Source organism: Lethenteron reissneri, chromosome 7, assembly GCF_015708825.2.
Source record: "Lethenteron reissneri isolate LAM-NWPU_2019-01 chromosome 7, ASM1570882v1, whole genome shotgun sequence".
NCBI lineage: Eukaryota > Metazoa > Chordata > Hyperoartia > Petromyzontiformes > Petromyzontidae > Lethenteron > Lethenteron reissneri.
Window position 1 is genome coordinate 7574793 of NC_083785.1, and position 22625 is coordinate 7597417.

At 55.4% G+C, this 22625-nt stretch overlaps 1 protein-coding gene across 1 annotated transcript in view; it reads left to right on the forward strand.

Moving 5' to 3' along the window:
• Nucleotides 1-22625, forward strand: part of LOC133356668 (contactin-associated protein-like 2) — a 160185-nt gene that overhangs the window by 118026 nt on the left and 19534 nt on the right. Inside the window, exons 19-23 of the mRNA XM_061574311.1 lie at nt 5728-6030; nt 6394-6530; nt 14216-14309; nt 19594-19821; nt 21548-21619. Of these exons, the coding sequence (XP_061430295.1) occupies nt 5728-6030; nt 6394-6530; nt 14216-14309; nt 19594-19821; nt 21548-21619 (834 nt within the window). The remainder of the gene's footprint in view (nt 1-5727; nt 6031-6393; nt 6531-14215; nt 14310-19593; nt 19822-21547; nt 21620-22625) is intronic.

The following is a 22625-nucleotide window of genomic DNA, read 5'->3' on the forward strand; positions in this document are numbered from 1 at the left end:
AAGGGAGGGGATATGGGAAATGCAGGTATGTGATTAGTACTAAATCGAAATTTATTATGAATTTACGGTTTTAGAGGATGCGTAAGCAGTGCAGATGAGAGCGATGCAGAGGGAACAGCGGAGATGGAAAGCGGAATGAGGAAGAATGGATGCGAGCGGTGTGAAGAGAGGGGAGATGTGGAGGTAGTAGGGGTGGGAGAGCGGTGGAGAGAACGAGACGGAAGGATGGGAAGGGATGTGGAGAGAGAGGGGGGGTGGGAGGAATGTGGAGAGAGCTGGGATGGAAGGGTATGGGATGAGATCGGGATGGTGCTGTATGGGAGGGAACAGGAGGGTATGGGATGGTGCTGTATGGGAGGGGATAGGGGATGGACGCGTTTTCGAGGGAGCGGGGGGGGGGGTGCTATAGAGGAGTCTCTGGCACGAGAAGGGCAGAGGGGTGGAGAAGTGGAGCGAGCAGAGCGAGTGAGCGAGCGAGTAGGTGAGTGAGTGAGAGGGCGGGTGAGCGGGTGAGTGAGTGAGTGAGAGGGCGAGTGAGTGAAAGTGTGAGCGGGTGAGCGAGTGAGCGAGAGGGCGAGTGAGTGAGAGGGCGGGTGAGCGGGTGAGCCAGAGAGCGAGTGAGTGAAAGAGTGAGTGAAAGAGTGAGTGAAAGAGTGAGTGAGCGAGCGAGTGAATGAGCGAGCGAGTAGGTGAGTGAGTGAGAGGGCGGGTGAGCGGGTGAGTGAGTGAGTGAGAGGGCGAGTGAGTGAAAGTGTGAGCGGGTGAGCGAGTGAGCGAGAGAGCGAGTGAGTGAGAGGGCGGGTGAGCGGGTGAGCGAGAGAGCGAGTGAGTGAAAGAGTGAGTGAAAGAGTGAGTGAAAGAGTGAGTGAGCGAGCGAGTGAATGAGCGAGCGGGCGAGCGAGTGAGAGAGCGAGCGAGTGAGTGAATGAGCGAGCGCTCTCGTGTTGCCGGAGCAACGCTCATCAATCAGGCAGCCTCCACTAATGGGCTCACTGGGGAGGCAGGCCATTTCATTCATTCATTCGCTAGGATCGCTCACTCATTCATTCACTCACTCGATTTCAATACACATCCATAGTAATGTACTGTACTTCATGTGTCGGTGCGCGTGTCTTATATTGTCCATTACTGCGCATGCTTCCATATATTCACACTCCGGTGGTGTTTTTTGCTCTAAACACATTGTGTATAATTTACATTTGTTTACCATTTATTCCGCATTTTACCGGGGTTTAACCCTGACATGGTGAAAGCGGGGGGGCGAGGAGGCGAGCGCAACGGGCTATGAACCCCTCCAACTGAGTTTCATTCCTGGCCATGGCGAACCAAAGTGGCTGAGCGAAATATTAACCGGTTCTTGTCCATTTTTTTCTGCTCCGTCTCTCACTGTGGGCCTCTGTCAAGGAAGGGTTAAAGCGTCTCACTCAGATCTCACAACGTGTCAAAATCTCTCTCTCTCCACTTAAATCCCTTCGTTTGTCTAGCTGGCTGTGTGTCTACCAATCAACGAAACTCCTCCGGACCGAATACCGGCACTGTGGATACATTCTAGATTTGAAGTTTTCGCGACTGCAAGGATCCATACTTTTAGTTTTTTTCGGTAAAGTCACGTACGTAAAAAAATTAATAAAAATAATACAAATAATAGCAATAATAATAGAAATAATTTTTTTTTTTATAATAATAGAAATAAAATATTTCTATTAAAATGAAAACAACTCAATTAAATCACGACGTTACGGGCATAAGTATGCCCAGGCATACTTAAGCGGTTGTTCTTTTACTGTGTCTGTCCCCCACCTGAAGACGGACGCTTGTGTTGCGCCCGAAACGTCGTGGTTTAATTTAGTTGTTTTCAATTTAATTCATTTTGTTTTCTACCTACGTGACTTTACCGAAAAAAACTAAAAGTACTGTGGATACACTTTGTCTGCTGAGATTGTTCAGATGATTTCGGTGCTGTAAATGTCCAAATGATGGGCCACTTTGTTGAGCTAATAACAAGTTAACGTCGCAGCGGGGCCTTGCCTGGTAGGATGGGGAAAGTTTAGTCTCGTGTGTTTGGGTGTGTTTGGGTGATTTGTTGACTTTTCTTGTGCTTGGTATCGTGTTGTTGTATTGAATAAATATTCTCATTCTGATTTGGGCTAAACTAGCTATGTGGTGATGATGATGTCGTCACGATAGAACAGAGGCACACAAACCACACTGAACGCAACATCTCAACATATTCTTGGTTCTTTCGGTAAAGTCACGCAGAAGGGAATAATAAAATAATACAAATAAAACATAAGCGTTCGGTAACGTCTTTCCGACAGCTCTGTTTCTTCACCTGAGGACGGCTGCTTGCGTTGTGGCCGAAACGTCGTGAGACTTTTATTTTATTATGTTTTATTTTTATTATTTTATTATTTCCCTTCTACGTGACTTTACAGAAAGAACCAAGGATATGAATCCCTGCAGTCACGAATGCTTTAAATCGAAATTTTGCATCTCAACACATTCGTGAATAACACTCCGTTGTGTGTGGCCTTAAAAGAAACAAATATAGATGATAACCGACGTTTTGGGCAATGACCCTTCTCCATAGGTCGCGGGTCTCCCACTAGGTCGACTCAGCCTCAAATGAGTTGCCCGGTGCGTGGTGTGTAAACATCGCCGCTGGGGAGACAAAGGCGGTCGGGCGTAGTGCTGGCCACCCACCCCCTCGTGTGCCGTGCCGGCCTTCCCTGGGAGCTGCTCGCAAACAGCACTTGTCCCAAACGTCTGCTAAGGCTATACGGGGGATCTTTGTCTTTGACGTGAATCGTCTCATACCGGGCTGACATGTCCACTCTGCAAGATCGCAAACGCGAATCGGCGATCGCACAGCGATGATGCTGCTGCTGTGTTAATGGGAAAGGCAACGCAGCCTCGAGCAAGAGTGTGTGCTATGTGTGTGTGTGCAGTGTACATGCTGTGTGTGCAGTGTACATGCTGTGTGTGCAGTGTGCATGCTGTGTGTGTGTGTGCTGTGTGTGTGTGCAGTGTACATGCTGTGTATGTGTGTGCTATGTATGTATGTGTGTGCAGTGTACATGCTGTGTGTGCTATGTATGTGTGTGTGTGGTGTGTGTGCAGTGTACATGCTGTGTGTGCAGTGTGCTGTGTGTGTGTGCAGTGTACATGCTGTGTGTGTGTGCAGTGTACATGCTGTGTGTGCTGTGTGTATCCTGTGTGTGTGCTGTGTGTGCTATGTATGTGTGTGTGCTGTGTGTGTGTGCAGTGTACATGATGTGTATATGTGTGCTGTGTGGTGCAGTGTACATGCTGTGTGTGCTATGTATGTGTGTGTGTGCAGTGTACATGCTGTGTGTGTGTGCTGTGTGTTGCAGTGTACATGCTGTGTGTGCTATGTGTGTGTGTAAGTGCAGTGTACATGCTGTGTATGTGTGTGCTGTGTGGTGCAGTGTACATGCTGTGTGTGCTATGTGTGTGTGTAAGTGCAGTGTACATGCTGTGTATGTGTGTGCTGTGTGTGTGCAGTGTACATGCTGTGTGCGCTATGTATGTGTGCGTGTGCAGTATGCATGCTGTGTGTGTGTGTAAGTGCAGTGTACATGCTGTGTGTGCACCCTGTGTGTGTGCAGTGTACATGCTGTGTGTGCTATGTATGTGTGTGCACTATGCATGCTGTGTGTGCTATGTATGTGTGTGTGCAGTGTACATTCTGTGTATGTGTGTGCAGTGTACATGCTGTGTATGTGTGTGCTGTGTGTGTGCAATGTATGTGTGTGCAGTGTACATGTTGTGTATGTGTGTGCTGTGTGTGTGCTATGTATGTGTGTGTGTGCAGCGTGCATGCTGTGTGTCCTGCATACATGCTGCGTGTGTGTGCTCTGTGTGCGCTGCATACATGCTGTGTGTGTGTGCTGCCTACATGCTATGTGTGTGCTTTGTGGTATACATGCTGTGTGTGTGCTGTGTGGTATACATGCTGTGTGCTCTGTGTGTATGGTATGCATGCTGTGTGTCTGCTGTACGGTTTACATGCTGTGTGTGTGCTGTGTGGTCTTCATCCTGTGTGTATGACCGCTGTGTAGATGCTCCTTTTCCCGTGCTGTTTGGCGTGTGCACGCAGCGTTGTGCGCAGTGTTTGTTAATCGCCATCAATCGCCGATTGCGCGGAGGCTGTTCTGTTTATGGGAACTGCAGCGGTCACCTGGGGCACAGCAAGCCCGCAGGGAAAGGCGTTAACACCCCGCGCGCGTGAAGTGTTGTTGTTGTGTGTGAGTTGTTGTGTGTGAGTTGTTGTTGTGTGTGAGGAGTTGTGTGTGTGAGTTGTTGTTGTGTGTGATGAATTGTTGTTGTGTGAGGAGTTGTACATTCGGGGGAGCTGCGGTGCAGTGGTTAGCGCCACGCCGCGCTACGAACCCGGCCACCCGAGTTCGATTCCCGCTCACGGCCAACGATTATCTGAACCGGTTTTGGACCGCCCTCTAGGTCGACTCAGCCTCGTATTACTACCTCGTTGCGGTGTGTAAACATCGCCGCGAGGGAGACAAAGGCGGCCGGGCGTGGTGTTGGTCGCCCACCCCCCTCGCGTGCCGTGCCGGCCTTCACAGGCGCTGCGCGCTGGCAGCACTTGCCCCGACAAGTCTGTTAAGGCTACACGAGGGATCTTTGCCTTTGTGACGTGTTGTGCATGTGATGTGTGTGTGTGTTGCATGAGGAGCGGTGGTGCAGCGGTTAGCGCTACGCTGCGCTACGAACCCGGCCACCCGAGTTCGAATCCCGCTCACGGCCTCCTACACCAGTGATGATTATCTGAACCGGCCCTGGGCCTCCCCTAGGTCGACTCGGCCTCAAATGAGCACCCGGTGCGATGTGTAAACATCGCCACTGGGGAGACAAAGGCGGCCGGGCGTGGTGTTGGCCGCCCACCCCCTCGCGTGCCGTGCGGGCGTTCATAGGTGCTCGCTAACAGCACTTGCCCCACCAGTCTGTTAAGGCTACACGGGGGATCTTTGTCTTTGTTGCATGCCATGATGTGCGTGTCGCGTCGCCTGTGCACGGTGTGTGTGCGTGTTGCTGTGCACAACCCGTGGTTGTGACGATAACGACGATGATACAGCGACCATTCATGAGTCCAGTATAGTTTCAATGAGGCTCAAGACTCCTCCGTTTGTCAGGAGAGTCCTGCCATCTCGACATTTCACCAGAACCGTCAAGGCGCGTTTTAGCCTTTGCGCAGGGGGAGGAAAACAGAGGGGGTGGGGTCAGTGCTGGATTATCCTCGTATGTAGTAGCTACACATGTAGTAGCTACATAATGCTACGGGCCCCGCACTTCCAAGGGCCCCCGCGCTAAATGCTTTCAAGCTATCAATTCCGGTTCAGTGATTCTGCACTTGCTCTATTACTATAGTACTATACCGCCTTTGACTTTTACGAACGACTGGGTGTTTAAGGTTAGCGATTTGTCGTATTGTCTGGCTGTATTTGCAAATGAAAAAAGACAATTACTTTACTATGCAAGTAAAAAATGCGTGTTTTAATATTTACGTTTTTTTTAAATTTAGGGCCCTTTCATAACATATACTACAGGCCCCGCAATAGCTTAATCCGGCACTGGGTGAGGGGTGGGGGCAGCTGGGAGAGGGGGCTAACACTGCACTTGCCCCAACATACGGAGGAGGCTACACAGGGGCGGTGTGTGCGGTGTACCCCATTTGTCTTCGGTGTGCAGAGGTGGGCGCGTTCTTTGAGATGGGCACCCAGGTGCGCTACTCCTTCCCGGAGCCCGGCCTCGCCGCAGACCCCCTGGGGTGGCATCAGCCGCAGCAGCCGCCCCCTCCCCTGTCCGGCGGGGATCAGCGCGGGGAGCTGTCGGGGGAGCCGGGCGAGGGGAGTTGGCCCGGAGCGGGGCTCGGCGTGGAGCCGGGGGACCGCGTGCGCTTTGGGTTCAGCACGACGCACGCGCCCGCCGTGCTCCTTCACGTGAGCTCGTCCGCACCCGACGAGTTCCTCGCCGTTCTCCTGCATCGCGACGGTGAGGCCTTCGCTCCGCTCCGCTCGCCCGTCTGAGCGATGGTTCACGTGCGTCTCTCTGTGCGTGTGTCGCAGCAGCGTCGCGGTTAGCGCTGCGAACCTCGGCCACCCGAGTTCGATTCCCGCTCACGGCCACCTACACCGGTGATGATTATCTGAGAAACCTGGTGCGGTGTGTAAACATCGCCACTGGGGAGACAAAGGCGGCCGGGCGTGGTGCTGGCCACCCACCCCCTCGTGCGCCGTGCCGGTCTTCATAGGTGCCACTCGCTGACAGCGCTCGCCCCAGCCGCCTGTTAGATGCTACTCGATGGGTGGCAGGGAGGAGGGGGATCTTTACCTTTGCGTGACTGCCATGCGTTAGGGAGCTTACACGTGCGCCTGGGTTTCGGGAGCACGGAGGAGTCAACGACCTCCGTGGCGGTGGACGTGCGCAACCTGACCAACGGGCAGCCCCACCTCCTCAACGTGACGCGCCTCGGAGCCGACCTCTACGTGCAGGTAACGCGCACAGCCGGGAGGACGCGCACCCACCCGCCCGCCTGCTCGCTCGCTCGGCCACCCAACATCCTACCTGCTCGCCCACCCACCCGCTCGCCCACCCACTAACCTGCCCATCAACCCAGCCAACCCACCCGCTCACCTACCTACCCACCAACCCGCCCGCTCGCCCACCCACCAACCTGCCCACCCACTCGCCTGCTCGCCCACAGATCAACAAACTTGCCTGCTCGGCCACCCACCAACCCACCCACCAACCAACCCACCCGCTCGCCCACCGACCAACCTGCCCACCCACCACCCTGCCTGTTCACCTACCCACCAACCTGCCCAATCACCCACCCACCCGCTCGCCCGCTCGCCCACAGACCAATCTGCCCACCCACCCACCCACCAACCCAGCCGCTAGCCCACCCTCCAACCCGCCCACACCGAAAGAAAGATGCACGCACGCGTGGATCACAGAGGTCGACACCGGCCGTTGACGAGAGCGAGCAAAGCTCGCGGGCAGGACGCACCGTGGCCGCAAGGAACGGCGGCCGATGGTCGAGACTGGCGATGGAACGGCAGCAAAAGGATGGGGGGGGGGAAGGATGCATCAGAGCACGTCGGTTATTTTTTATTTGATTGTTGGGTGAACGTGGATTTGCGACAGCTCTTGTGTATGGTGGGTGGAAGTGGGGGGGGGGGGGGGACGCAGGTGTTCGTGGGTGGTGTTGATAGGAGCGGGGATAATTAATGCGGCTTTTTTTTTAAGAAATGCCACTTGGAGTCGTGTCACTCGTCTCGTGTGACTCGGTGCGGATCCCAAAGGAGACACGCGGGGGGCGGGCACCACGTGGCCTCTGTGTTGTGCCGGAGCCTGTGTTTCGCTTTGTAGCCGGACTGCGTTGTGGCCGCCTGGGTTGTGGCCCGAAAAACGGTGTTGTAGCGATAGCTGTATAATGACCGGTCCCTGTTGTCGATGATCTGTGTTGTGGCCGGAGGGTGGCTAGCTGTGTGTGTGTTATGGCTAGCTGTGTGTGTTGTGGCTGTGTGTGTTGTGGCTGTGTGTGTTGTGGCTAGCTGTGTGTGTTATGGCTGTGTGTGTTGTGGCTGTGTGTGTGTGTTGTGGCTAGCTGTGTGTGTTACGGCTAGCTGTGTGTTGTGGCTAGCTGTGTGTGTTGTGGCTGGCTGTGTGTGTTGTGGTTAGCTGTGTGTGTTGTGGTTAGCTGTGTGTGTTGCGGCTAGCGGAGTTGTAGCGGCTAGAGCGCTGTGCTACGAACCCGGCAGCCCGAGTTGGATTCCCGCTCACGGCCAACATCGGTGACGATTATTTGAACCGTTTTTTTTTACCTCCACTAGGTCGACTCGGCCTCAAATTAGTACTTGTTTACGGTGTGTAAACATCGCCACTGGGGAGACAAAGGCGGTCGGGTGTGGTTCTGGCCGCCCTCCCCCTCGTGTGCCGTGTCGACCTTCACAAGGTGCTACTCGCTAACAGCACTTGCCCCAACAGTCTGTTAAGGCTGTACCGGGGATCTTTGTCTCTGTTGGGGCTCTTGCTGTGTTGTGGCCGCTGTGTGATGCTGATGCTGCGGGCTCTGTCCTGGCTCCGCTTTGGAACCGCACCACGTGAGCTGCGAGCTCGCCGAGATAGAGGGGGGGTGATGGAGTTTTGCGGGGGGGAGGAGGGGGGGATGGAGTTTGTGGGGGGGGGGGGGGAGAAGGGGGGGATGGAGTTTGGGGGGGAGAAGGGGGGGGGGTGCAGCCGTTGTTCTGGCAGCGATGACATGCGCGAAGAAGACATTGGCTGTGATTTTCGAGGTCACTTCTGCGAGCGTGCGCACTCACCACTCGCCACTCACCACTCACCGATCACCGCTCACCGATCACCGATCACCGCTCACCACTCACTGATCACCGCTCACCACTCACCACTCACCACTCGCCGCTCACCACTCACCACTCACCGATCACCGCTCACCACTCACCACTCGCCGCTCGCCACTCGCCGCTCACCGCTCACCACTCACCACTCACCGATCACCACTCACCACTCGCCGCTCACCACTCGCCGCTCACCACTCGCCGCTCACCACTCGCCGCTCACCACTCGCCGCTCACCACTCGCCGCTCGCCGCTCACCACTCACCGATCACCACTCACCACTCGCCGCTCACCACTCGCCGCTCACCACTCACCGATCACCGCTCACCACTCACCACTCGCCGCTCACCACTCACCACTCACCGATCATCGCTCACCACTCGCCGCTCACCGATCACCGCTCACCACTCACCACTCGCCGCTCGCCGCTCGCCGCTCACCACTCACCGCTCGCCGCTCACCACTCACCGATCACCACTCACCACTCGCCGCTCACCACTCACCGCTCGCCGCTCACCACTCACCACTCACCGATCACCGCTCACCACTCACCACTCACCACTCGCCGCTCACCACTCACCGATCACCGCTCACCACTCACCACTCGCCGCTCGCCACTCGCCGCTCACCGCTCACCACTCACCACTCACCGATCACCACTCACCACTCGCCGCTCACCACTCGCCGCTCACCTACTCGCCGCTCACCACTCGCCGCTCACCACTCGCCGATCACCGCTCACCACTCACCGCTCACCACTCGCCGCTCACCACTCACCGATCACCGCTCACCACTCACCACTCGCCGCTCACCACTCACCACTCACCGATCATCGCTCACCACTCGCCGCTCACCGATCACCACTCACCACTCACCACTCGCCGCTCGCCGCTCGCCGCTCACCACTCACCGCTCGCCGCTCACCACTCACCGATAACCACTCACCACTCGCCGCTCACCACTCACCGCTCGCCGCTCACCACTCACCACTCACCAATCACCGCTCACCACTCACGACTAGCCACTCACCACTCACCACTCGCCGTTCACCACTCACCACTCGCCGCTCGCTGCTCACCACTCACCGCTCATCACTCACCGCCTCCGCGATCTGCGCGACACCCGCCTCTGCTCAAGGTCCCCGCCGCCCGTGAGGTCGCTCCTCCTTGGCAGCTGCCCCCAACTGTCTGGGAACTCCCTCGGCGGTCCGCCCCGCAGAGGCGCTGATCCTGCGGGCGACACGGGCCGGTGGAATCAGCCGCGTGTGCGGGAGCTCTCGTTCCTATCGTTACCGGCCAAGCCTCAGGTTTATATCGTTTAGCCAGGTGGGAGCCCACGCGGCCAGGGCAGAGCCTCCGAGTGACCCCCGGGGCATCGGTCTGCCGGGGGAGGGTGACGGATTGCCGCGGAGAATCCTCAATTGCAATTTCGGAGCCTGGAGATAGTTTTTTGTTTGTTTTGTTTTTAGTTTCACCACCTGACACTGCCGCGCACAACGGCCTGCTGTTGTTCGGGCAACCGCGCCAGACCTCGAACGTCCGCCGTGAATCAGAGCGGCACTCGCCACTTGTCGGCACACCCGCAAGTTATAACCAGGGCGGCCGCGTGGGGTTCGAACCGCGAACCCCGCTGCGACAAGCCGCGACGCGCGCTACGGCTGGGTCGTGTCGCCCCCTCCCATCCTCCCCCCTCCCCTCATCCCCTCCCTCCTCCCCTCATCCCCACCTCCCCCCCTCCCCTCCTCCCGCCTCCCCTCCTCCCTCCTCCCCTCCCCCCCACCTCCCCACCTCCCCCCCTCCCCACCTCCCCCCTCGCCTCCTCCCCTCCTTCCCCCTCCCCCCCTCCCCTCCTCCCCCCTTCCCTCCTCCCCCTCCTCCCCAACTCCCCTCCCCCCCTCCCCTCCTCCCCCTCCCCTCCTCCCCTCTTCCCCCTCCTCCCCTCCTCCCCTCCCCTCCTCCCCTCCTCCCCCTCCTCCCCCCCTCCCCTCCTCCCCCTCCTCCCCCCTCCCCTCCTCCCCCTCCTCCCTCCTCCCCTCCTCCCCCTCCCCTCCTCCCCCTCCTCCCCAACTCCCCCCTCCCTTCCTCCCGCCTCCCCTCCTCCCCCCTTCCCTCCTCCCCCTCCTCCCCAACTCCCCCCTCCCCTCCTCCCCCCTCCCCTCCTCCCCCTCCTCCCCAACTCCCCCCTCCCCTCCTCCCGCCTCCCCTCCTCCCCCCTCCCCCCCTCCCCTCCTCCCCCTCCTCCCCAACTCCCCCCTCCCCCCCTCCCGCCTCCCCTCCTCCCCCCTCCCCTCCTCCCCCTCCTCCCCACCTCCCCCCTCCCTTCCTCCCGCCTCCCCTCCTCCCCCCTTCCCTCCTCCCCCTCCTCCCCCCTCCCCTCCTCCCCTCCCCCCTCCCCTCCTCCCCCTCCTCCCCAACTACCCCCTCCCCTCCTCCCGCCTCCCCTCCTCCCCCCTCCCCCCCTCCCCTCCTCCCCCTCCTCCCCAACTCCCCCCTCCCGCCTCCCCTCCTCCCCCCTCCCCTCCTCCCCCTCCTCCCCCCCCCTCCCCTCCTCCTTAATATTCTCGCGTCAGCCAATTTGCGTCGTTGGGGCTTCTTTCGAAGGGCCGCTCGCATTTCGAGACGCTTTTATATTTTGTTGTTGTTGTCGTTGTCGGGCGAGCGCAGATTGGATCACGTCGCGAAGGCTGCGCCGTGGCAGTGTCCGGATAAACGCGGCTCGTTTGTCAGCGTCCTCCGTGTCCTGCCCCCCCCCCCCCCCCCCGATTAGCACGGTTGGCTACGTACGGTGCGAAAGAAGTTCGCCGTACATGCATACACAGTCATTTACAAAAAAAAATTACCTTAAAGGATCTCGCTCTCTCTCGCTCTCTACCCTGCTTTGTTCACCTTGCCAGGATCCTGGCGTCGATTCCTGCACCCTCATTCCGCCCGGCAATCCGCTTGCCCCGAGGTTTTATTCATACCTTCGCCGCGTTTGCCAAATATCTGCAGACGGAGTGTGCAGAGAGACGGGGGGGGGGGGGTGGGGGATTGCAATCGAGGCCAACGCGAATCAGGGAGCTCAGGATGATGAGAAAGGACGCGCGAACGATGATTATTATTTATAGCGGTGCATTGTGTATTTAAACGAAACACTTGGACTGCTTTTATTTTTTATTTTACCAGGTAAGGCCCCAATGAGCTGTGTAGCTTTTTTTTCAGAAGCGAGCTGGCCACAAATGATAACTCGACGAAGTGGCTCATCACGTGAACGTTTATAGCAGCCACATAGTCTGAGGCACGTGTTTCTCAATGTGAAAACCGGAGGACTTGGAAAAAATTCACGTGACCACGGGAGAGAGAGAGAGAGAGAAAACACATAAACTCCAAATATACAGCAGGCGTCAGGGTCGAGATCGAACCCACGACCTCCTGTATACCAGGCGAGAGGGTTAACATTTCCTAGCCACCGTGGCACCCCTTACGCCTCACCGAGTCTCAAGGAACATTTTCAGGAGGGTCCTGACAAAAGTTTTTGCAGTAGGGAGGGCAACGCTGCTACTACTGTTGCTGCTGATGATGTTCTTGCTGTTGCTGATGTTGTTGCTGATGGTGTTGCTGCTGCTGATGTTGCTGCTGATGTTGCTGCTGCTGATGTTGTTGCTGATGGTGTTGCTGCTGCTGATGTTGCTGCTGATGTTGCTGCTGCTGATGTTGTTGCTGATGATGATGTTGTTGCTGATGTTGTTGCTGATGTTGCTGCTGCTGATGTTGCTGATGTTGTTGATGATGATGTTGCTGCTGATGTTGTTGCTGCTGATGATGTTGTTGCTGATGTTGTTGCTCATGTTGCTGCTGCTGATGTTGCTGCTGATGTTGCTGCTGATGTTGCTGCTGCTGATGATGTTGTTGCTGATGTTGCTGCTGATGTTGCTGCTCCTGATGTTGCTGATGAAGATGTTGCTGATGATGATGTTGCTGCTGCTGCTGATGTTGCTGCTGACGACCCAAAAGTTGTACAGCGAACTAGCGTAGATAGGGAGGGTCCTCGCCTGTAAGATCGACAGTTTTGCCAGTATCGATTGAGGGCGAGCCTGACCCCTGCTGATGAGGCACTTGCGCGTCAAAACCGGCCCGGAGTTCGCTCGTCCTGAATCAACGGCGCTGAGATGACGCGCTCCCAGAAGACCGTGCGGCTCATGGGATGCGTGGCGAGACGGATCGACGGAGCGGAACGGAGGAGACGTCACCTGCTCACGCGTCGCGTCGTCGTATTCTTCTTCTTGTTGTTAATCTTCCGCAACCATCGACGCCAATGATAATTTAGAGTCATCCCGCAGTGGATTGTTAAAGACCCGACGACGGTGACGATGACGATGCCGCTGCGGGTGCCGTGGGGCGCTCTCCGCCGTTAAGCGAAACGCCGCTGGGTGATTCCGTGGCATTTGCGCGGCGTCGTTAGGAGAAAGCGCTGCATTAAACACACTTCATTTACTCTCATCACGCTCCGCTACTGCCCCCTCCTACACACCGACATTCCCATCGTGTCTCATCCCAGGCACGCCCACAGTTGAAGGGAACTCGTGAGCCGCTTCTGACCCCGTCAGAACGTAGAGTAAAACGAAACCGCTGTGGCGTCACCACCACCAAAGGGGTTCATTGTGGAGGCAAACGCTTTGGCGGTAGCGGTGGTGGTGTCGTGATTGTGCTTTGACGGTGCGTTGCGTTGATGGTGGTGTCGGCTCGAAAGACGCTGCTGACGGAGGCATGGAGGGGGTTGAGGGGACGGGCAAAGGAAGCTCAGAGGCCACCAGAAGCTCAGAGGTCACCAGTTCAGAGGTCACCAGCTCAGAGGCCACCAGCTCAGAGGTCACCAGCTCAGAGGTCACCAGCTCAGAGGCCACCAGCTCAGAGGTCACCAACTCAGAGGTCACCAGCTCAGAGGCCACCAGCTGAGAGGTCACCAGAGAGGACACCAGCTAGGCCACCAGCTCCTGGCAGGCTTCGAGGCCCTCGAGTGCGAGTGTGGTGGTGATGCGAGCCGGGTGTGGGGGAGAGCGAAGTGAAGTTGAGCTTGAGCCATGGAAGCCCCCCCCCCTCCCCCCACCTTCTTGGGTAGCACGGAGAGCTCAAGGAAAGAGATAATTTGCCTGAACATTATTGTAATTGTTCGTATTATGCGCTGGAGAGTGGCACAGCTGGGAGCTGTTCCTGGCCGTGTTTAGCGGCAGTGGAGAGTGGTGTCTGAAATGCTGCGAGGCTGCTCTCCCCCTCCCCTCCTCCCCCTCACTCCCCCCCTCCCTCCCCACCCTCCCCCCCTCCCTCCCCACCCTCCCCGCCTACCCCTCCCTCCCCGCCCTCCCCTCCCCACCCACCCCCTCGTGTGCCACCGTGCCCGCATTCATAGGTGCTGTTCACGCTACACGGGGGATCTGTGGCTTTGTGTCCGTATTGGTCGAGAAGGGTGCATGGATTCAGGGCGTGGTTCTCAACTCGCTGTGACCTCCAGAGTCGTCGCGGCCGCGAACGGCTTCCTGCACGAACGTCTCGTTCGTAGCTACTACTACTACACGTGTAGTAGTAGCTACTACTACTACACGTGTAGTAGTAGCTACTACACGTGTAGTAGTAGCTACTACTAGTAGTAGCTACTACTACACGTGTAGTAGCTACTACTAGTAGTAGCTACTACACGGGGGAGAGTGGTGGTGGGGCGGGGGTGGATCTTTGATCTTTGTCTCTTCTGCGTGCGCGCGTGTTTGTGCGCGTGCGTGTGTGTGCGTGTGTGCGCGTGTGTTTGTGTGTGTGTGCGCGTGTGTGCGCGTGTGTGTGTCCAAGTTGGATCACTACCCTGCGGTGAGGCACGTCCTGGCCGTCGTCGCGCCGATCCAGATGACCTCTCCCCGCGAGCTCTACCTCGGGCGCGTCCCAGGTGAGTCGGCAGGTCGTGGCCCGGGTCGCCACCGACATGGGTGGTGGATGGGGGGGGTGTGGGGTTGGTGGGTGGGGTTGGGTGGGAGGGTTGGTGGGCGGTGTTGGGTGGGGTTGGGTGGGGGGTAGGATGGTGGGGGGGGTAAGGGGTGGATGGGGGGAGGTTGGTGGGCGGGGTTGGGTGGGGGCGGGTGGGGGGGAATTGAAGAATCTAGCACCGTTGGGTTGTTCGCCTGCCGCGCCGGGAGATTGAATCGACCACGTGGGGTTGCGGAGTGCACCCCTCTATGGCAAGTAACGACACAACAACAACAAAAACAACAACAACAACACCCCGGCAAGTTATTCAGCGGGCAGGGCGATGCGGGCACGGTGGTTGACACTCGCTCACCCCCCCCACCCCCACCCACCCATCCCGGACACGTGTGAAGAAAGAGCTTCATAGCTCATCGGATTCCTCCTCCGGTCTCAATAAAGATTCTGATTCTGTGGTGGCACTCGCACCGCGCAGCGAGAAGGGTGCCTGTGTTCGACTCGTGATACGGGTGCCTCTCTGTGTGTGTAGTTTGTGTGTTCTCTCTCTCTCTCTGTGTGGAGTTTGTGTGTTCTCTCTCTCTGTGTGTGTGGAGTTTGTGTGTTCTCTATGTGTGTGTGTGGAGTTTGTGTGTTCTCTCTCTGTGTGTGTAGTTTGTGTGTTCTCTCTCTGTCTCCACCTCCTGCTCTGCGTGGGCTTCCTCCGGGCTCTCCGATCACCTCCCCAGAGCTCAACAAAAACACACCCCACACACATCTACAGTGCAAAATATAAAAAAAAGTGCCTGCAAATCACTCGATTGGGATCACGCACGGCAGCAGCAGCAGCTGCATAATCATAGACCCCCTTTCTGCGAAAAAAAACTTGGCAGGACCCTCCTGGCAAAGATACCTGAGACTCCGGGGAGGGCTAAAACAGCACGCGCGCAGCATCGCACCTGCGGATCTTGTCACGAATGTTTCGGTGTCTCCAGTTTAACAAGTAGCAGTATAGCAGCAGTCGGCTTTCGCGGCCAATGTTAAATTATAAATGTTGTGCCGTTGAACCCGCCACCACCCGGCACAGCCAACTAGTAAGGAATTCAATCTTGATTTGAAGTTTTCGTGACTGCAGGAATCCATACTGTTTGGATCTTTCGGTAAAGTCACGTGGGTAGATATAAAATGAAACAAATCACGACGTTTCGATCGCCTGATGATGACCGCTTGTGTTGCGATCGAAACGTCGTGATCTGTTTTATTTAAATTCTACCTACGTGGCTTTACCGAAAGAACCAAAGAGTATAGTGAGGTGTTTTGCCACGTAAACAACACGTGGCCGATTTTGCTCCTGGTACAGCGCACAACGGGTTGTGTGTTGGGAGAGTAAACCCACTGCAACATGTACAGGTCGACACCGTGATGTTTCGCCGGTACTTACAAGGCGGCATCGCCAGGCCGGCATCCACAGAGTTGCGGAGACATCCTACCTCCTGTTATTGGTTCTTTCGATAAAGTCACGTAGAAGGGAAACAATAAAATAATAAAAATATAAAACAATAACATTCTCACGACGTTTCCACTGCAACACAAGCAATCGTCATCAGGTGTGAGATCCACAGCAAGAAATTTTGATAAAAAGTGGCGGTTTCTTCTTAACGTCAGCACCACGGACAGCGATTTGGCAGTTGTTCAGTGGGCTCACATTACATTGACTTCTCCAAGAATATGAATCCCTGCAGTCACGAAAGCTTTAAATCGAAATCCTACCTCCTGTTTCGGTCTCGAATGAAGAGGGATGCAAAAAAATATAAAAAAATCTCTGCGCGATCCGACGCGACGAAGAGAGAGCCTCTCGCGCGGTGTCTCCCGATCAGCGACAAAACACGTGGCAGGAAATTCTCCGCGGCGATCCGCCTGCTATGTTCGCCCGCACGCATCCTCGGCGCCGCATTTCGGGGTATGTCCGACGCTTCACCGCCGGAGCCTTCTTCAGACGCCTTGATAAGAGCGCCGCAACTAAAACCACCCGAAGCCCGAAAGTAAAAGATCGGAGAACTAATCGGAAGCAGTGGATAAGAAGTGCTCAGTATCGCTACCGTCTCCTCCCCTCCCCTCCTCCTCTCCACTCCTCCGCCCCCCCCCCCCTCCTCCATCTGGCCATGCCACAACCGAGATGTCTCCCCGAGCTCCCTCTCACACCAACAAGATCACAAATTGGTCTCGCAGGGGCTGTTAGGTACGGGGCTCTTAACGCCCCCATTTAGAGTTGAACATGGCTCGATGTGGGATGGTAGAGTGTGTGGGGGGGGTGGGGAGTGGAGGGAGAGAGAGAGGAGGGAGTTAGGGAGGAGAGGGAGCAAGGGGGAGTAGTGAGTGGCATGCGTTGCTGAGAGAGCAGTGCGGAGAAGTGCGGAGCGCGTAAATTGATGTGTGATATCTCCCCCTCCTCCCACCCCCCTCTCTCTTTCGCACTCTCTCCTCTCTCTCTCAAACATTATCTCTCCCGTCTCGATCGCCCTTCTCTCTCTCTCTCTCTCCATCACCCGGGCGTGGAAGCGTTCTGTTAATTAACGACGGCCAATTAAACGGCTTTTGAAATCAATGTTTTTTTTTGTGTGTTCTGGGGGAAATGAAAATTGCTGCTTGGATCCCGCGATTGGATGAGAGATTGGCAGTTCTTTAATGACTGCATCTATAACTCTGAACCGGGTGCAAACGACGGTGATGGAGGGAAAACTCAAAGGTGGTAGCGGCAATATTCACTTTCAGCAGGGCAACTACAAGCCGCTCTCTTGTTCATTGTTGAATCGGTTAAAACTGGTAACCAAATTTGGGCTTTTCTTTTTTTTCAGAACAACACATTCTAGTTTTGTTTTTTTTAACTATAATTCATGAAAACAAGCAGTTAACTCCAATTTCTGGTTGTTGTTTTTGATGTAAATAATGTTTTATTATATATATGCTATAGATTGCATTCATTTGTGAACTAACAAATAAAATATTCAATCAATTAAAAAAAGACAGATGTGGGCATCGGCCCAAGCACTCGGCAGGAGAAGGAGAGAGTTGAGGAGAGAGACGAGAGCGCCGCGATTGTCTTACACACGCGGGCTGTACGATTATCCTACGATGCCAGGGGTTCTTTCTTTTCGCGCTAATCGTTTTTTGGAGTTGTTGTTTTTTTACACCGGAATACTCATCAGTATCCTTGGCCACTCGCGCAAATCTCTTGCCCATTAGAGACATGCACAGTATTTTATACACACACACACACACGCCTCCTCCCCCCTACCACCCCCCGTGTAAGCCTTTAGCAGTTCTGTTTGGGGGCAATTGCCGACAGCGAGCGCACAGTGTACAGGGTACACATTTGAGGCCGAGTCGACGTAGGGGAAGACCCGCGACCGATTCGGATAATCGCTGCCCATGATAGGCGTGGGTGGGAATCGAAATCAGATGGCCGGATGAGTAGCGGAGTGTGCTAACCGCTGTGCCACCGCTCTCCCGGTCACTTACACGCGCGCAGACACACGCGCACTCATCCAAACCATTTATCAAATTTTTACTAAAACAGCACATTTCATTGCCTTAGCTTCACTTGTAGGACAGCATCATTATCCCTAAATACACTGTCATCGGTGGCAATGAGTGTCTCAAGTGGAACCTGGCCTGGCCTGCCTGTAGGTCTACTCAGCCTACAATTCCGAGGGCCCTGCTACGGTATGACAAGCACCAGTGGGTGGCCAGGACATGACCAAGCCGCTGGCTTCGCCACCACCGCCCCCCCCCCCCGTGTGCCGTGCCGGCCTTAATAGGCGCTCGCGAACAGCCCTTGCCCCAACAGTCCGTGTTAAACAAAGGCTACACGGGGGGGGGGGATCTTTGTTTATTTTTGTGTTTGTCCGCACGCAATTCAACTCGAGACACAGAGGCTGAGCGTCGTGCTGGACGCGTCGCCCTCTCTCGGTGTGTGCCGTGCGGTGCCTTGAATGGGCTCTCGCCGACACCGCTTAGTCCCCCCAGCGGGTCCGCACGGCCTGAAGGCCGCACCACATCGCACCACATCGCGCCGCGCAGTCGGCGATGGGAGACGTCGGCGCACTGCTGAGCAAATTGAACGCACGCGTGCGCGCGCGTGGGGCTTAATTGAGCTCTAGCGAACAACATTAGCCTGGCCGCTGGCAGAGCAGAGTCGGTTGGCACGTGGCTAGTCGTAGACACTGCTCGTTGGGTGTGGCGGGTGCCAACCAGGGCAGCCCCTGCTGGAGCGAAGGCCCCAGCGAGTCGCTCTTTGACCCTCACGGCGGACAGCTCTTGATCTAGCGCGGCGGCCTTCTCAACCTGTCGTGGAATTCGCGCGCCGAGATTTGTTTTTTTCTTCCTCCGAGCGCGCCCTGCCGGTGTTTTATTTGTGTGTGTGTGGAAGTTGTCGATGATCCACCTCCTGGGTGTTTCCGTGTCCTCTCCCACACGTTCACCGACGCCGCGGTCGCTGTGGTGGTGGTGGTCGTCTGATCGCTTAGATGATGAGAGCTTTGGTGAGCCTGGAGTCATGCGAGTCGGATCGTCGCGCTTGTTGTGGTGGTGGTGGCGGTGGTGGCGGTGGTGGTGGAGGTGGTGGAGGTGGTGCTACCATCGAGTCGTTTTGTTCACGGCTAGATTTCAGATGGAGGCCATCAGCCCCCAAATGAAGTTGTTGTCTCTATGCTCAAGTGAGCCTTGGGCGCTTGTCGTCTTTCAATTTGTCTGCCCGTCCGTTCATCCGTCTGTTCGTCTACGCATCTGTTGATTTGACGATCCGTCCATCGTACTGGACATCGGTGAAAAGGAGCTTTATAGCTCATAGGATTCCTCCAGTATAAATACATGTTCTGATTCGTATGTCTATTTGTCCGTCTGTCCATCTGTCCGTTCATCTGTCCATCTATTCGTCCATCCATTCGTCCGTTTATCTGTCCATCTAACCTTCCATCCATCCGTCCGTCCATCTGTCCATCTAACCTTCCATCCATCCATCCGTCCGTCCATCTAACCTTCCATCCATACATCCGTCCGTTCATCTGTCCATCTAACCTTCCATCCATCCATCCGTCCGTTCATCTGTCCATCTAACCTTCCATCCATCCATCCATCTGTCCGTTCATCTGTCCATCTAACCTTCCACCCATCCATCCATCCGTTCATCTGTCCATCTAACCTTCCATCCATCCATCCGTTCATCTGTCCATCTAACCTTCCATCCATCCATCCGTCCGCCTGCGTGCCGCCAGACTCGGGCGGCGTGGACGCGGAGGTGCTGCGCGCGAACTCGCCGGGGTTCAGCGGTTGCCTGTCGCGCGTCGAGTTCAACGGCGCGGCGCCGCTCAAGGCGGCCCTGCGCTCGACCCCGCCGCCCTGGGTCACCGTGCGGGGGCGCCTTCTGCAGTCGGGCTGCGGCGCCGTGCCCCTCACCGTGCCCCCGGCCTCCAGCAGCACCCAGCCGTGGGCGCACGGCCTCGGTGAGTCGGCGCCGGCGGCGGGAGACTCGCGGCGTCGAGCTTGCCGGTGAACGAAGCGCGTGGGGGATTCCATTGGGAGGCAGGAAGGGGAACGCGTGGCTCGGAGGAGAGGATATCAAAGCGACCACTTAACTATTTTTGAAAAAATTATATTTCGATTTAAAGCTTCTTTCGTGACTGCAGGGATTCATCTTATTGGTTCTTTCGGTGAAGAAATAATAAAATAATAAAAATTTAACATAAAATTCTCACGACGTTTTGGCCACAACACAAGCAGCCGTCCTCAGGTGAAAAAACAGCTGTCGGAAAGACCTCCCACCCAGCTTAAATACGCTGCCAAGCTGTTGTGGCCGAAACGTCGTGAGAAATTTATTTTATTTGTTTTAATTTTATTTTTATTTGACCAGGTAAGGAAGTCCGGCGGAGCTGTGTGGAGCTTTGTTTCAGAAGCGACTTGTCCATCACAAACGAGAGCTCTCCACGAAGTGTGGCTTATCATCACCGCGTGGCAATTTCGAGCGGCCGAATACTCGGAACGCGTGAAGTCGATTCTGAATGCGGAGGGGGGGAAACCAGAGGACCCGGAGAAAATCCACGCGACCACGGGGGAGAGAGAGCGAGACGCAAACTCCCAAATATATACGGCAGCAGGTATCACGGTCGGAGGATTGCGTGATGTGAATGCAGTTTCACGCAAGACGCACGGATTTGTAAAAAAGAAAAAACACAGCCGTAATGTTAAGAAATCATTCAGCACTTCCTGAAGAATTAGTACCCTCCTTTACGCATTTGTCATTATTATAATTACAGGATTATTTTTGGTTCAACACGTAGGCTTTCGCGACCAATATCAGCCATACATATTTACACGATGTAACCCCCCCAAAAAACCTCCCATGGACTATTATTGTTACGAGTTAAGTTTTTACAATGTGCAGCAGACCCAACGGAGGGCTTCAGAGCGCCGTACAGAAAAACAAAAGAGAAACAGAACGTCTCGAGTTTATGGAACATATCCGAGGCAGTAAGCATGTTTTAAGTTTCTTTCGAAATGGGAGAATCTCAGCGTTCAGTCGCCAGGTTCTTCAGGCAGAGAGAGAGAGACAGAGAGCTCCAAGTCTGAGGACCCCAAAAATCCCGAGCCCCGAAATTACACATCGGCATTATTGGGTCAAAGCGCTGTGACTCCAGCTTGTAATTCGATTCGAAAATCGCCTACGGTATATTGTGTTTGGTTGTTTTTGTTGTTGCTGGTTGCCTTGTTCGCACTGTGCCGCCTTGCTAAATCTCGTGTGTGTCTGTGTGTCTGAGTGTGTGTCTGGGTGTGTGTCTGGGTGTGTTGGGCACCCACCCCCTCGTGTGCCGTACCGGCCTTCATCGGTGCTCGCTAACAGCACTTGACCCAACAGTCTGTTAAGGCTATACGGGGGATCTTTATCTTTGTACTTTGATTGAATGTGTGTCTGAGTGTGTGTGTGTGCAACAGGGGGTGGGGACGGCCGTAAAAAGTAATTGACGAAGCCAGCCACCTAAGTTCGATTCCAAGTCACGACTAACATCGGTGACATACGATATATGAACTTGTCCAGGACCTCCCGTAGGTCGACTCGGCCTTAAATACGTACCGGGCGTGGTGCGATCGCGAAGGTCGATGCCGACGAGACGGCCTTAATAGGTGCTCGCTAACAGCGCTTGTGCATCCTTCCGTCTGCTGTTGCTGTTGCAGATGGAATCAACGGAGCGGGCGATGGGGAGCGCGTGTCGAAGGGGAACAACACGAGAGCGGCTATTATCGGGGGTGAGTCACTCACTGCACCACACACACACTCACTCACACTCGTACACTCTCACATTCACTCTCACACTCACTCACTCTCACACTCATACACTCTCACATTCACTCTCACACTCACTCACTCTCACACTCATACACTCTCACATTCACTCTCACACTCATTCACTCAATCACCCACTCACAGACTCACTCTCACACTCCCTCACTCACCCACTCACAGACTCACACTCACTCTCATACACTCTCACACTCACTCACTCTCACACTCATACACTCTCACATTCACTCTCACATACACTCACTCACTCATCCTCTCACACTCACAATCACTCTCACATTCATACACTCACACACACTCACTCTCACACTCACTCACTCACTCACCCTCTCACACTCACAGACTCACACTCACTCACTCACACTCACTCTCACATTCATACACTCACACACACTCACACACACTCACACTCACTCACCCTGTCACACTCACAGACTCACACTCACTCTCACATTCATACTCACACACACTCACTCACCTTCTCACACTCACACATTCATACACTCACACACACTCACTCACACTTTTATACTCACTCACTCCCACACTTGCAGTTAGTGATCACGGCGATGAGTGTGATGAGGCTAACGACGATATTGTCGGCGATTGCACAGCGACGATGATTTGGGGCTCCATCGCGATGTCGGTGACGAATGCGGAGCGATGATGAAAAACACGTCGTTGTACTGTACTTCTATGTGTAGGGCTGTTACAGAGGGTCTGTTTGTGTAGGGCTGTTTACATAGGGGCTAATGGAAAACAGACACAGTGGGCGGGGTCTCCGTGAGCACACGGGGTGGTGCCCGCAACGACGTCCGTACTGGACGGCGTGAGGGGGGTTTCGATCCTCTAACGGGGTATAAAAAGGGTTGAGCCAGAGAGCTCGGGGCTCAGTCTTAGAGTAGTTAAGAGAAGAGAGAAGACCAGCCAGATAGGCCCTGGACTCCCCCT